This window comes from Vipera ursinii (assembly GCF_947247035.1).
Source record: "Vipera ursinii genome assembly, chromosome: 5".
Classification (NCBI taxonomy): Eukaryota; Metazoa; Chordata; class Lepidosauria; order Squamata; family Viperidae; genus Vipera; species Vipera ursinii.
In genome coordinates this window covers 52,375,712-52,390,261 of record NC_139518.1, presented here as the reverse complement: position 1 = coordinate 52,390,261, position 14,550 = coordinate 52,375,712, and the positions used below count along the sequence as shown (strand labels likewise).

Below are 14,550 nucleotides of genomic sequence, written 5' to 3'. Positions count from 1 at the left end.
TAAAGCTAATAGAGTAACACAAGGCAGATTGGAATAAGCTGTGTAAAACAATATAAAGCACTAATTGAAATAATAGGGAATGACACACATTGAGATAAATACGGCTAATAATTTTTCAACCTTCTAGAGTAGCTTTTGGGAAAACGCTGACAAAGAAATTCTTAAATATGGGAGAAAGGGGGCTTCTTTCCAGTTCTGTAATTGTTTATTTTCCTGTTTTCAGTTATGTTGGAATTAAAATAAATGCATTACCTGTGTTTCCTCTGAAACAGAAAAATAAAGAAAAATTTACAAGTACTCTTGCAAGTACATGATCTACACATTTACTTTACTGCCTGTTCCAGAAAAATAACTACTATTGACTTGAAGTAACTGCAGAGGAAATTAATAGTTCCATTTCTTGAAATTATCTTTTCCTATAAGAATTGTTGTTCATTTTATACAAGAGTATTCAAAAGTAGCAATTAATAGAAATAGTATATTGAGAGAGAATTGTCATGAGGTTCTAATTTGTTTTCCTGCTCAGCCCTGTCAGCTGTTATGTCAAGTGTGCCATGAAGTAATTGAACAGTTCATACAATATGGACTTCTTTTGGTAGCAGAGGTAAGATGTTGATCATGTGTTATATGTATCTAGATAATTATTTATGTATAGTTAACTATACTAGAGGGACGCGGTGGCTCAGTTGGTTAGGACGCTGAGCTTGTCGATCAGAAGGTCAGCAGTTTGGCGGGTTGAATCCCAAGTGCTGCGTAACAGAGTGAGCGCCTGTTACTTGTCCCAGCTTCTGCCAACCTAGCAGTTCGAAAGCATGTAAAAACGCAAGTAGAAAAATAGGGACCACTACAGTGGGAAGGTAACAGTGTTCCGTGTGCCTTTGGCATCTAGTCATGCTGGCCACATGACCATGGAGACGTCCTCGAACAAGCGCTGGCTCTTCGGCTTTGAAACGGAGATGAGCACTGCCCCCTAGAGTCAGAAACGACTAGCACGCATGTGCGGGGGAAACTTTACCTTTACCTTTAACTATACTATTTGGCAACTTTTTATACTCATTTCACTGTAGAAATTTTTTTGAAAATTATTCTTCAGACCAAAATAACTTTTGATACTTAGTTTTGTATATATAATTTTATTTTACTCAAGAAGATCAATGCTAACAAAGTAATATAAAAGAAAAAAAAAGAAAAAATGAAGAAATAAAAGAGCAAAAAGAAATGCAAGGAAATAAAGTTGAAGAACAATAGAAAAGAAAATATAAATTGCTTCTAGTATTCTTTATAGTATTCTATAAATATAAACAGATAAGACAAGATAAGATGAGATAAACTAAGATAAGGTAAGATTTTTCTGGCTTCAATTGAATGTTGATCTTTAAAATCCTCTGTATCAAAGTATGTATTCAGATTCAAACTTTTTAAGCTTTTTACATGTCCACCAAACATGATAAAAGATCCCTTCATGTTGTTCACATTTCCAATATACATTTGAAGTTCCTTTATACATTTTAGATAATTATTATCATATACCGATGATACATGATTTTATAAAAATTATCTTTGCGAACAGACACAACATTAACCACATATTTCCCCAATGATCCATTGGTATACTGTAACCAAATTTCTGAGGCCAGTTTATTATGCATTCTTTAATCTGTTCTTTAGTTTCAAATTTCAACAAAAGTTTATATAGTTTAGCAATTATCTGTTCATTTCCAGTGCACAATCACATTTCCTGTTTTGAATCTCACAGATTTGTTTCCATTAACAATTATCTGTGGTTTCTGAGAAGTTTAAATTGACTTCACTCATTTAATAAAACAATCTTGAAGGTCATATATTCCAGAAGTCTAAACAAAAATACAGTTCAAATTGTCAAGGCCTTCTTTGCACCTAAAATAAAAATATTTTTTGGTAGTTAGAATGTTCAGCATTCTACTATTTTTAGCAGAAGTACTGCTCACTAATTAATATTTTTATTTTTTATTTTTATTTTAATTCTATTTATATCCCGCCCTTCTCCGAAGACTCAGGGCGGCTTACAGCTTAGCAGTAGCCTTCATTTTATGTATATGCCTGCTTATTAGGGCTTTCACCCCCCACCCCCCAAGCGGCATTATTACAAAGTCAGCTTATTGCCCCCAACAATCTGGGTCCCCATTTTACCTACCTCGGAAGGATGGAAGGCTGAGTCAACCTTGAGCCTGGTGGGACGCGAACCTGCACTAATTACAGGCAGCTGGTGTTACTTAAGGAGGCATTAGCCCACTGCTCCACCAAGGCTCTGTATTAATAGCTACATAAATATCAGCATATATTTGCAAGGAATGAAAAATTTATTTGCAAGGAATAAAAAATATATTTGCAAGGAATGAAAAATTTAGTTGGCTGTTAAATCTACAGCAGACATGTCAAACACAAGGCCCAGGGGCCAGATCCGACCCGCGAAGTGGTTTCATGTGGCCCACGAAGCCATCCTGGAAACAGTGAGGGAACGGCCCCCACTGCCTTGGCCCTGGCCCAGAGACCTTTCTTCTGCCAGAAACCCTCAGATCTGTCCCACTCTTGCCCAGGCCCCCATAGGCACCCTTGATGCGAACGATGTAGAGCTGGCCATGCCCACCCAGTACGCCATACGCACTCTAGCCACGCCCACCCAGTAGGCCACGCCCACCCTGGCCATACCCACCTGGCCCCCTGAGGGCAACCGCAATGCTGATGCGGCCCTCAATGAAATTGAGTTTGACACCCCTGATCTACAGTGTCACTTTTCCCCCCCAACATGCTTGTTGGGTTCAGTTCCTTTAAACCCAGGAGTTTGAAATGAGATGTTTACTTTTTCACTGATTATTGGCTAAATTGTTGCATTTCATATTTTTATTTGTTCATTAACTTCAGCGTGCATAATGAAAAAAGTTAATTAACTTCATTATTACTATAAATCATTTAGATTAAAGCATTCAGATTTTCTAGGAGTTAGTTTGAGGACACTATCCTTATACTGATATAAGAAAAACTAGTCATAAATTACTTCTGCATGAAGGAGAGTTGTTAAACACAGGCTCATTAAAGATTTTCTTTCCCTTCCTGGGGGATCAACTACAGTTACTTAGCAAGACATTGTATTATTTATTTATTTATTTATTTATTTATTTATTTATTATTTAATTAAATTTTTATACTGCCCTATTCCCGAAGGACTCAGGGCGGTTTACAGGGCAACATAAAATATGATATAAAAATAGTATAAATTAAAATAGATTAAATTACATAAGCCCAACAATTAAAACAATATTAAAAGCTAAAACCCCTTCAGTCCAGGCCTGATAGATCAAAAAACCAAGTGAAATGTACGCAGATCGGGGGCGGTCCGAAGTTCCACTGGTAAATCATTCCAAAGGGCAGGCGCGCCCACAGAGAATGCCCTCCCCCTGGGGATCGCCCGCTGGCACTCCTTAACCGTCGGCACCCTGAGAAGGCCCTCCCTGTGGGAGCGCACAGGACGATGGGAAGTTGATGCCGGCAGCAGGTGTTCCCTTAGATAATCCAGACCCAAGCCATTCAGAGCTTTATAGGTCATTACCAGCACCTTGAATCTCACCCGGAGGGCAACCGTAAGCCAATGCAGCTCACGGAGAAGAGGTGTTACACGGGAGTATCGGGAAACTCCCATAACAACTCGCGCGGCTGCATTCTGCACCAGTTGAAGCCTCCGTTAGGTGGCACCGTTAGGTTCTGTTGAAGCATTGAAGCAGGAGCAACATTGATGAAATTTGGAACTGAACATAGGTTTGTATCTTGTGGTTTTCAAAAAAAAACTATTCTTAAAGAGATCTTAGTTAAATTCTGCATAGGGACCATTTTCTTTTTTTTCAAACCGTGCTTAATTATATTTTCAGTATGAAGAAATATTATTATATATTAGACTAAGTATGTGTATGCATGCATGTATGTTTATTTCTGTGTACAGATCAATAGATGCATCTATGACCTAATAAGACAACTAACAATACACAATAAAAATGTAGTAGTCAGAAAACTAGAAGCAACTAAAATAATATTGGGAAAGAATAAAAAGCTTAACCAAAAACAAGTAACCTGGATAAATCCACAAGTTAAAAGAAAAGCATATATGAACTCAGTGTTCCTGATTTCCAAGTATTAATTATATAGATTCAAATTTAAAGCATTCCTGTGCAGTACAAAATTCTCCAGGAGATGAAACTATCAAACTAAGAAAGTCAAACACAAATGTTTCTATTTGTGCAAATTGCTTTAGAGGAAATTATTTAAAATTCTGGAATTGTAAAAAGTCTTAAAACGCTTCAGGCATTTTTATAACTTAACACATGAAATATACTGGAAGAATGTTTCTATAGTAATGAAGGTGAATTGTTTCCATCTCTATGAAATTCAGTGGCAGGGACTTTCTGCAAACTGATGTTTCCAATCATAGGCAACACCTAGATTTTAATATTAAGGAGAGTGTCTATAGCAATCAGCTTTATTTTCAGTGTAAAGCGTAACAGTGAGAATAATGCAAGCCAATCTTTGTAATTAATTTTGCAATGTTAATCCAACACCTTTGGTTTATAAATGAGACACATGATTTCTTTGGAAATAAATATTTGGATCTTCCTTTTCTAACACCTGAAATGGCAATAGAAACACTTTGGTGGTTGTCCTAAAATCAAAAGCAGTATTCACAATGGAAAACCCCCCATGATTCTTACACTTCTATTTTTCCATTCTAAGCAGGAAGAACAGGAGGATATTAGTTCTAGCCTTACAGAGCAAAACTGGGAAAAGAATATTCCAGAGCCGCTGTCCTGGAGGAGTGATGGGGAGGATGAAGACAGCGACTTTGGTGAAGAACAACGGGATTGCTACTTGAAGGTACCAAGTAGATTTGTAGGACCAACTCCTGTGTATATATGTGCATGTGTGTGTCTGTGTGTCTAATTTTTACATAGCATAGATTAAAAGAAAAAAAAAGGAAAAAAGTGAAGAAATGAAAAAGTGCAATGAAATGAAAAGAAAAAAAATAGAAATATACAAATTTGTATTTTCAGTGTCCTATTTATATCAGTACATAATTTTATACAAATTTTCTCTTACACTATGACACACTATAAATAATACCAATTATCACATTCTCTCCGAAGTGTTTATTTCAACTTGTAAGGAGTTCTTAAGGGTTTCACATTTACAGCTGTTCAAAAGTTTTCTGTTTAAGAACACATAACAACTATCAGACTGACTTTAAAATCCCTTATTGAAAAACAAAGAATGTCTTTGGATCAGCTAATTTTGGTTCTTGTTTAGACAACTGGGATTGTTTCTAAGAAATAAGCCCACTTTTCCCCCCCCCAGCAAATTTTGAGATTCTGTGATTTGCCATGTGTTGCTGAATTACAACTTCTAGCAATGCTACAATTGTTCTAATCATAACTAGGTGAACAGTCCAGAAAAAACAGTAAAGCAGTAATTTAAAAAAAAAGCTCTTGCTTTATGTGTCCATGGATTGATTAGATGCTGGCACAGGAAAAACAAAAATAAGACAAACAAATAGAAACAAGAAAGTCACAAAGAAAACCATGTTTTCTGTTTATATCTTGTGCTAAACCATAGATACACTAAATGAGCCAACAACAAACTCTAAGTTTTAAACAATAGCTTACCACCTAAGGTGAACCATGATTTATTCCCTAGCCTGCCTTCCTCCAACTGATAATGCCTGGTTTTAGTGTGTGGATTTAGCATTATGTACGTATATTGTTGCATGATCCTCATCATGATTGTTGTTTTTATTCTGCTTGTCTTACTAGGTGAGCCAGTCATTGGAGCACCAGCAATATATCTCCTTCCTGCAGAAGCTTCTAGGGCCATTACTGGAGGCATATAGTTCAGCTGCCATCTTCATCCATAATTTCAGTGGACCTGTCAGGGAAACAGAATGTCTTCAAAAATTACACAAATACTTAATATCAAGAACAGAAAAGAACGTTGCAGTGTACGGTATGTCAGAAAGTTATTTCTGTAGAAGTATTGGATTTCTGATTTAATTATATTGTTTTAGACAGCGGCTTTTTTAAATCTGTAAATTAACAATATAATATTACTGTTATATTCACAGCTGAGAGTGCCACCTATTGTCTTGCAAAAAATGCAATTAAAGTGTTTAAAGACATGGGGGTAAGTCTAAATACTTATTGCTTCACAGTAATTATAGCAAACCTAAACTTTAGCTTTAGCATGTAATCTTTTGTATGTATGTAATATACAATATGTAATGTTATCTACATGTGTAATATAATGTGTGTGATCAACTTTACATATTTGTTGTTTAGTACACACAGACACACACAGACACACAGACACACATATAGTCTCTCTCTCTCTCTCTGTGTGTGTGTGTGTGTGTGGTTTTATCAACAAGAATAAAATGGAAAAACAGAAAAACATCCAATATTTGTTGGTTAGTTTCTAATGTCTTCATCCTTAATCTGAGATTACAGTGCAAAATTATCAAAATATCAAAGGGCAGCAATCTTTTCAGGTAGTAAACATCATCACATCTGTAGTATCGGTTTCTCTAAAAAAAACCACCCTGAATTTTGGCAGCATTTGAGAAATTTGAAATTTTCATGAGCTCTTGCATGATCTTGCATAGGAGTGCCTACTGTCTTGTGAGCTCATGCAGGAACACTAACTTCTCATTAAATGTGATGATCTTGTAGCATTTTGTCCATTTCATTTTTTAAAATTAATTTTGAAGACATGTAGACACACGTTGCTATAACCATCATGTTCCAACCTCTGTACTCTTGTTAATTCAAGGAATTAACTCAAATTATCTAAATTATACTAAGTCAAATTATTACTGTGTCTCTGAATATGTTTGTTAGATTAAGTGGCCATGTATTTGGAAAATATTCAGCAATTAATTAACAGGATAAAAAAAATGAAATGTTTGATTTTTGAATGATAGAATGTAGGCAACTTTTAAAAACATATAGCTAAATGTAACATACATTGATAACTCTGTTAGAATAAGGGGTTTGCTTATCTGATATTGTCTCAGATTACAACTTTTTTTGCTATTTCAGTCAGGCCAAGAATAGGATCCAATCTGAGTCAGTCATCGGGACCAAAGGTTTATCCTTCCAAGCTTTCGGGCTTGTGCTGAAGCCCATCATCAGGGATCTTTTCTCTCTCCAGAATGTTATATTCACATTCCAGATTATGACCAATTCTGGAGAGACAGAAGTTCCCTGATGATGGGCTCCAGCAGAAGCCCGAAAGCTTGGAAGGATAAACCTTGGCTCTCAGGGACTGACTCAGATTGGATCTTGCAGTATTATCCTGAGGCACGTACAGTTGCAAGAAAAAGTATGTGAACCCTTTGGGATTACGTGGAGTTTTGCATGAATTGGCCATAAAATGTACTCTAAACGTCATGTAAGTCACAACAATAGAAAAACACAGTCTGCTTAAAATAATACTACACAAACATTAGCTGTTGTCATGTTTTAATTGAACGTAAGATGGAAACATTCACAGTGCAGGGTGGAAAAAGTATGTGAACCTTTGGACTTAATAACTGGTTGACCCTCCTTTGGCAGCAATAACCTCAACCAAACGTTTCCTGTAGTTGCAGATCAGACCTGCACAACGATCTGGAGTAATTTTGGACCACTCTTCTTCACAAAACTGTTTCAGTGTAGCAATATTCTTGGGATGTCTGGTGTGAATCGCTCTCTTAAGGTCATGCCACAGCATTTCAATTGGGTTGAGGTCAGGACTCTGACTGGGCCACTCCAGAAGGCGTATTCTGTTCTGTTGAAGCCATTGTTTTGTTGAATTACTTGTATGCTTTGGGTCATTGTCCTGTTGGATCACCCATCCTCTGCAGAGCTTCAGTTGGCAGACAGATGGTCGTACGTTTTCCTGCAAAATGTCCTGATAAACTCTGGAATTCATTTTCCCATCAGTGACAACAATCCATCCAGGCCCTGAGGCAGCAAAGCAGCCCCAAACCATGATGCTCCCTCCGCCATGTTTTACAGTGGGGATGAGGTTTTGATGTTGGTGTGCTGTGCCTTTTTTTCTCCACACATAGTGTTGTGTGTTTTTCCCAAACAACTCAATTTTGGTTTCATCTGTCCACAGTATATTTTGCCAGTAGTGCTGTGGAACATCCAGGTGCTCTTTTGCAAACTTCAAACATGCTGCAATATTTTTTTTGGACAGCAATGGCTTCCTCCGTGGTGTCCTCCCATGTCCTCCATTCTTGCTTGATGTTTTCCTTATTGTAGATGTGTCAACAAAAATGTTAGCATGTGCCAGAGATTTCTGTAGGTCTTTACCTGACACTCTAGGATTCTTCTTTACCTCATTAAGCATTATGCGCTGTGCTCTTGCAGTCATTTTTACAGGATGACCACGCCTAGGGAGAGTAGCAACAGTGCTAAACTTTCTCCATTTGTAGACAGTCTGTCTTACCGTGGACACATGAACATCAAGGCTTTTGGAGATACTTTTGTAACCCTTTCCAGCTTCATGCAAGTCAACAATTATTCTTGATTGTAGGTCTTCTGAGAGCTCTTTTCTGCGAGGCATGGTTCACATCAGACAGTGCTTCTTGAGACCAGTAAACCCAAAACAGGTGTGTGTTTTTAAAGGGCAGGACAGCTGTCAGCAACACATCCAATATCATCACACTGATTGGAGTCAAGGTTGGCTCACTCCTGGCTCCAATTAGCTCTTGGAGAGGTCATTAGGCTAGGGGTTCACATACTTTTTCCACCCTGCACTGTGAATGTTTACATGTTACGTTCAATTAAAACATGACAACAGCTAATGTTTGTGTAGTATTATTTTAAGCAGACTGTGTTTTTCTATTGTGACTTACATGACGTTTAGAGCGCATTTTAAGGCCAATTCATGCAAAACTCCACGTAATCCCAAAGGGTTCACATACTTTTTCTTGCAACTGTATTCATTTGCAAGGCCAAGAACAGCTCATATTTCTCTGATTTTCTTTGACCAAGAGCTGACATTTTGGCACTAAAATCGAACAAAAGGTTTAGTTTTCCAGAATCGTTGATTATCTATGTTACCTGTATAAAGAATCAAGGCATATTATGATTGTTAACAAATATGCAATGGGCCTAGAAGTTACTATGAAAAATCTGTTTTCCTTGCAGGTATTTAAGGAGACAAAACAAAAGAGAGAGAGTATTTTGGAACTAAGCAGTACTTTTCTACCTCATTGTAATCGGCAAAAACTATTGGAATTTATTCTGAGTTTTATTGTACTTTAGAATATCTCTCAACTTCTCCTAGTAGGCTTGGGCAATGCAATGCAAAGCTTCAGGGTTTGGTTCTGCTTCCATAGTATCAGTAGTGCCATTTTTGGCAAGGCCTTATCTGACCCAAACCATAAGAAGACAAGTGCCTTCTTACATATGCACATATGGGACTAAAATATTTAGAATTCCAACACATTGCTACCATCCAACATGTTCAATCAACGTTTGCACAATCCCCTGAGTTTTTCCATAAATCTGATCAAGTATTAACGGTTTTTACCTTGCAAAGTTCTACACGTACTTCAAAACAACTGACAAATGCACATATCTGCCAGATTTGAACTGCATAAAATAATTTGGATTACTATGTGAACTTTGTAAAAGCTCTGTCAGCATAACTACTTCATTGTATTCCATACTGTAAATGAATGGTTTTTAGGAAAATTGAATTTGGGGGGGGGGGGGTTGGAAAGGGCACATAATATTTTATTCTACTAATAGTATGGTAACAGTAAACAAAAATAGCAAAGTAATTATCAGGATCTCATTAAAATTAGTTGAACAGCAAACAACCTGCACAAAGTATGGTCCAAACAGCAAAGTAGGAGTATAAAAATGTATCAATCTTTCTCCCATATAAGAATTAAAAATTCATAAATTGATGCGCTAAAGAAATAGATGAAATAAATTTGTCCTAAAAGCTTTTCCTGATGAGCATTTAATCGAAAATTTTAGCACTTATGTTTTCCTTGCAAGTACATGGAACTCAGATGTAACTCTGGCTTAAGCTGTCCCAAAAGACAACTGGACTTCTGAAGAACTGAAGAAGCTTTTTATATGAGAAACAAAATGTTTTCAATTTCTGTCCTGGATCTCCATAGACATCTGGCTTAAGCTCTCTAAATTAATGAAATAACCTAATACATACACTATCTCATTCTAATCTTGATTGATTTTGGATGGAGGATGCTTTGCTATCATAAAGTTTTACAATCCATACTGCTGAAACCCATGAGTGATTTGAACTCTGAGGTTATGATCATAACATAAATTGCAAGCAATTTATTAGGTAATCTTAGATAAGGCAATAATTTCCAAACTGGATTACAAAATGAACTCTACAGACTCATATCAGGAAAAGCACTAAGCTAGGCATTTATTTTTAAGAGAGAGAACATGTTGCCTTATCCCTTGAAGAAACTTTAACACTGCAGTGTTAATAGTATTTCTGTACTTCATTTTTTTTCATTTCTTATCTGGAGTTGAGAAATAGTTTGATTATGAAAATCCATTTTTGCTTCTTTTTTTAAAATACATGTCTGAGTACTATTAGCATACCACTGTCACTCTGATACAGAGCTTCTGGACAGTTTTAATGTGGGTCTACTCTACAATTTTGGGTTCATTCCACATTTGTGAAGCTTGGATTTTCTATAAGTGTATCTATGAATTAAAACATTACAATGTTTTTCAGTATTATCCTGCAGTTCTGAATGACAGGAACAACTATGCATGTTTGCCATCAGGTGCTTTAAAACATTAAGAAATATTTGAACCAAAGTTGCATCTGATCAATAATAGCAATAGTCAGGAAACCTGACTTAATTTTTTATGACAGGATAGCAGCTGAAATGAAGTTCACTTGTTCTATTAGTCATAGTTACATGCGTCAATTATTTTCCATAGTTGCTTGTTTGAACTGTTCATTAAACCTGATTGTATTTTCAATAGCAATTTCTAAAGACTGATGAAGACTTCCAATTAAGGTCAGATAATAGGTGCTTGTAAATAAATAACTTCCTGCAGTTTCACTGTAGTTCGGTAAACATCCATTGTATTAATAGAATTAAGATTGTGTATTAATAAAATAGAGCCATGCAATATATTATAAATGACATTTTGCTCATTTTAATTAAAATGGTGTGTCTAATTTAAAAAAATGAGGTAGGAATTAGTTTGGACAATAGAAAATAATTGCTAGTTGTCATTTCATAAGGGTAACTTATTACATTATTAAAATGTTCTTTAGCGGGTAGCAGTGTTCTTTTGAATTGAAGACATATGCAGTATATTGTAACTACTAATATAAAAATATGGATTAAGTGTCATAAGCAGAGAGATTTTGCATGTGCAGAAATGTCAGTCTGGGAATGTTGTTTAGGGGCAGAGGTCTGTGGCATGGATGTAGCATGCACCTAGCAATGCACCTGGCTTGGCTTTTCCATAAAGGTAAAGTACAGAGCTCTTTACTGCAAAGCTGCTAAATAGAATGCTGCTTTTTTAGGGTATTATTTTCAAATCTCATGTTCATTTAATCTACATTTTCAATTCTAAAAAAAAATTATGGCTCCTAATTCTGGTTCTAGAACAACCAAAATAGATACTGAAATGCATTACATTGACAACTTACTGAAAATAATATGGTAATCTAAAGGACAACATTCTTTGTATATTTGTTTGTTGTGTAGAATGAATAAAGTTATTTTTCAGGTCTCCAATAATTTTCTAAGATTACACAATGGTTAACTGCTAATATGTTATATCCTTAAGCAAACATAATTTACCCAATTGTCTCCCTGTATATATTTTTTAAAAAAATAACATTGGCATAATATTTTCATAAATGATTGGGATAGAATTGCAAAAAAACCCCACCCCATCCTTGTAGGTGGTCTCTATTTTTACTTGTGAAACAGATAAAGTCTCAAAAAATTTTAACGCTACTTTTTCCCTTTATAACATTCCCTTTGTCTTTTATGTAAGAAGCACAGCTGCACAGTTATTGTATTTTAATAAATAATTTAAACTGTTTTGGCATTATGTGACTAAGTCTTTAGAGAGTAGAAAAAATATGATTATTCCCTTCCAGTCCTTGATGTTTTCTGTGTCATGTCTAAACTTGAAAGAGCTGATGATAATCCGTGAGAGAAATTGCTCTTTTACAGTAGGAAAGTATTACTCTATCCAAGGGCACTATGCTTTCTACAACACTGCTCAGTGATAGTTTTTTACTAATAGAAAGTTGATCTTAATCTTCAGGTATAAGCCCTAAATGGCCAAGAATTTAGGGCAGGTTATGGTAATTGCTAATAACATGACTTAATACCAAATCGTGTGCCTTACTATCCTTTTCTAACTGCTTTCCATCTGTCTGTAGGACTAGATCTTCACTAAATTGCACTAAATTGTCAGTCTTAAGTCTATGGAATAGTTTAGATCAGACATGTCAAACACAAGGCCCGGGGCCCGGATCCGGCCTGCAAAGTGGTTTCATTTATTTATTTTATTTATTTTATTTAGATTTATATACCGCCCTTTCCCGAAGGACTCGGGGCGGTTTACAGGGCATTTAAAAAACAGTCAATACAAACGTTAAAACAAATTAAAAGAGATTAAATAGAACCCTGAGAAAATTAAAACCCAGTTAAAATTAAAATTAAAAATATTCTTAGCCTGGGCCAGAGAGCTCGAAGAGCCAGGTCTTCAGGTCCTGGCGGAAAGAACGGAGGGTGGGGGCAGTCCTAAGCTCCGCAGGCAGCTGGTTCCACAGGGCAGGCGCACCCACTGAGAAGGCCCTACTGCTGGGTGTTACCCGCCGGCAATCTTTAACCGGCGGCACCCTGAGGAGACCCTCCGCACTGGACGAAGGGAACTTGATGCTGGCAGCAGGTGTTCCCTCAAATATCCCGGACCCTCGCCATTTAGGGATTTATAGGTCCTCACCAGCACCTTGAATCTCACCCGAAGGGCAACTGGAAGCCAATGCAGCTCGCGGAGTAGAGGTGTTACATGGGAGTATCGGGAGACCCCCATCACGACTCGCGCGGCCGCATTCTGCACCAGTTGAAGCCTCCGGGTGGTCCTCAAGGGCAGCCCCATGTAGAGAGCGTTGCAGTAGTCTAAATGGGTGGTCACGAGCGCATGAGTGACTGTGCGTAGGGCATCTCGGTCCAGGTAGGGTCGCAACTGGCGCACCAGGCGAACCTGGGCAAAAGCCCCCCTGGTCACAGCTCCTGTATGGTCTTCAAAAGTGATCTGCGAATCCAGGAGGACGCCCAAGTTGCGAGCCCTATCAACGGGGGGTAACACCTCACCCCCCATCATTAGAGATGGAATAGTCTGGTTGACCCGAGATGCCGGTATGCACAGCCACTCAGTCTTGGCAGGATTGAGACGAAGCCTGTTTCTCCCCATCCAGACCTGGACCGCTTCCAGGCAACGGGACATCACGGCGAGGGCATCGCTGGGTTGGTTTGGGGTGGAGAAAAAAAGTTGGGTATCATCAGCGTACTGATGATACCCCACCCCAAAACCACGAATGATCTCGCCCAGCGGCTTCATATAGATGTTGAACAGGAGGGGCGAGAGATCCGACCCCTGAGGAACTCCACAAACAAGAGGCCTTGGGGCGGACCTCTGCCCTCCTGTCAACACTGACTGCAAGCAGCCCAGGACATAGGAGGAGAACCACCGCAAAACAGTGCCTCCCACTCCCAACCCCCTGAGACGCCGCAGTAGGATACCATGGTCGATGGTATCGAAAGCCGCTGAGAGGTCTAATAGGACTAGGACAGAGGAACAACCCCTGTCCCGAGCCCGCCAGAGATCATTCACCAGCGCGACCAATGCCGTCTCCGTGCCGTGCCCAGGCCTGAAACCCGATTGGTACGGGTCCAGATAATCAGTTTCATCCAGGAACAGAGGAAGCTGATGGGCCACCACATTCTCAACAACCTTCTCCAGAAAGCGGAGGTTGGAGACCGGACGATAGTTATTTAAAACAGCTGGGTCCAGGGCAGGCTTCTTGAGGAGGGGTCTCACCACCGCCTCCTTCAGGGAGACAGGGAAGACACCCTCCTTCAAGGAAGCAGTTATTACTGCCTGGAACCAGCCTCGTGTCTCCTCCCGAGCTGCATAAACCAGCCAGGAGGGGCACGGGTCCAACAAAAAGGTGGTGGAGCTCAGCCTCCTCATCCTGTCCACATCATCATGGGAAACAGGATCAAACTCAGTCCAGATAACATGCTCAAGACCGTCCGATTCCTCCACATCAGACTCTGCCCAGTCAGAGTCCAAACCGGCCCGGATCTGAGCGATTTTGTCCGTCAGATGATAACTAAACTCCTCGGCCCACCCCTGCAAGGGGTCCTCCCTCACCTCCTGGTTAAGAAGGGAGCGAGTCACCCTAAACATGGCGGCCGGGCGATTATCTGCGGACGCGATAAGGGCAGAG

At 38.5% G+C, this 14,550-nt stretch overlaps 1 protein-coding gene across 4 annotated transcripts in view; it reads left to right on the top strand.

Annotated features, from left to right (window-relative positions):
• The window catches only part of GPAM (glycerol-3-phosphate acyltransferase, mitochondrial), a 45,536-nt gene extending 33,726 nt beyond the window's left edge, over positions 1 to 11,810 (top strand). For 3 of the 4 annotated variants that reach the window (XM_083363774.1, XM_083363773.1, XM_083363771.1), the window contains 5 exons: positions 527 to 604; positions 4,759 to 4,899; positions 5,832 to 6,021; positions 6,140 to 6,198; positions 9,213 to 11,810. In XM_083363774.1, coding sequence (XP_083219900.1) covers positions 527 to 604; positions 4,759 to 4,899; positions 5,832 to 6,021; positions 6,140 to 6,198; positions 9,213 to 9,329 — 585 coding nt within the window. In that variant the 3' untranslated portion in view covers positions 9,330 to 11,810. The remainder of the gene's footprint in view (positions 1 to 526; positions 605 to 4,758; positions 4,900 to 5,831; positions 6,022 to 6,139; positions 6,199 to 9,212) is intronic. The other variant, XM_083363772.1, reaches the window with a different exon arrangement.
• The last annotated feature ends 2,740 nt before the right edge of the window (positions 11,811 to 14,550 follow it).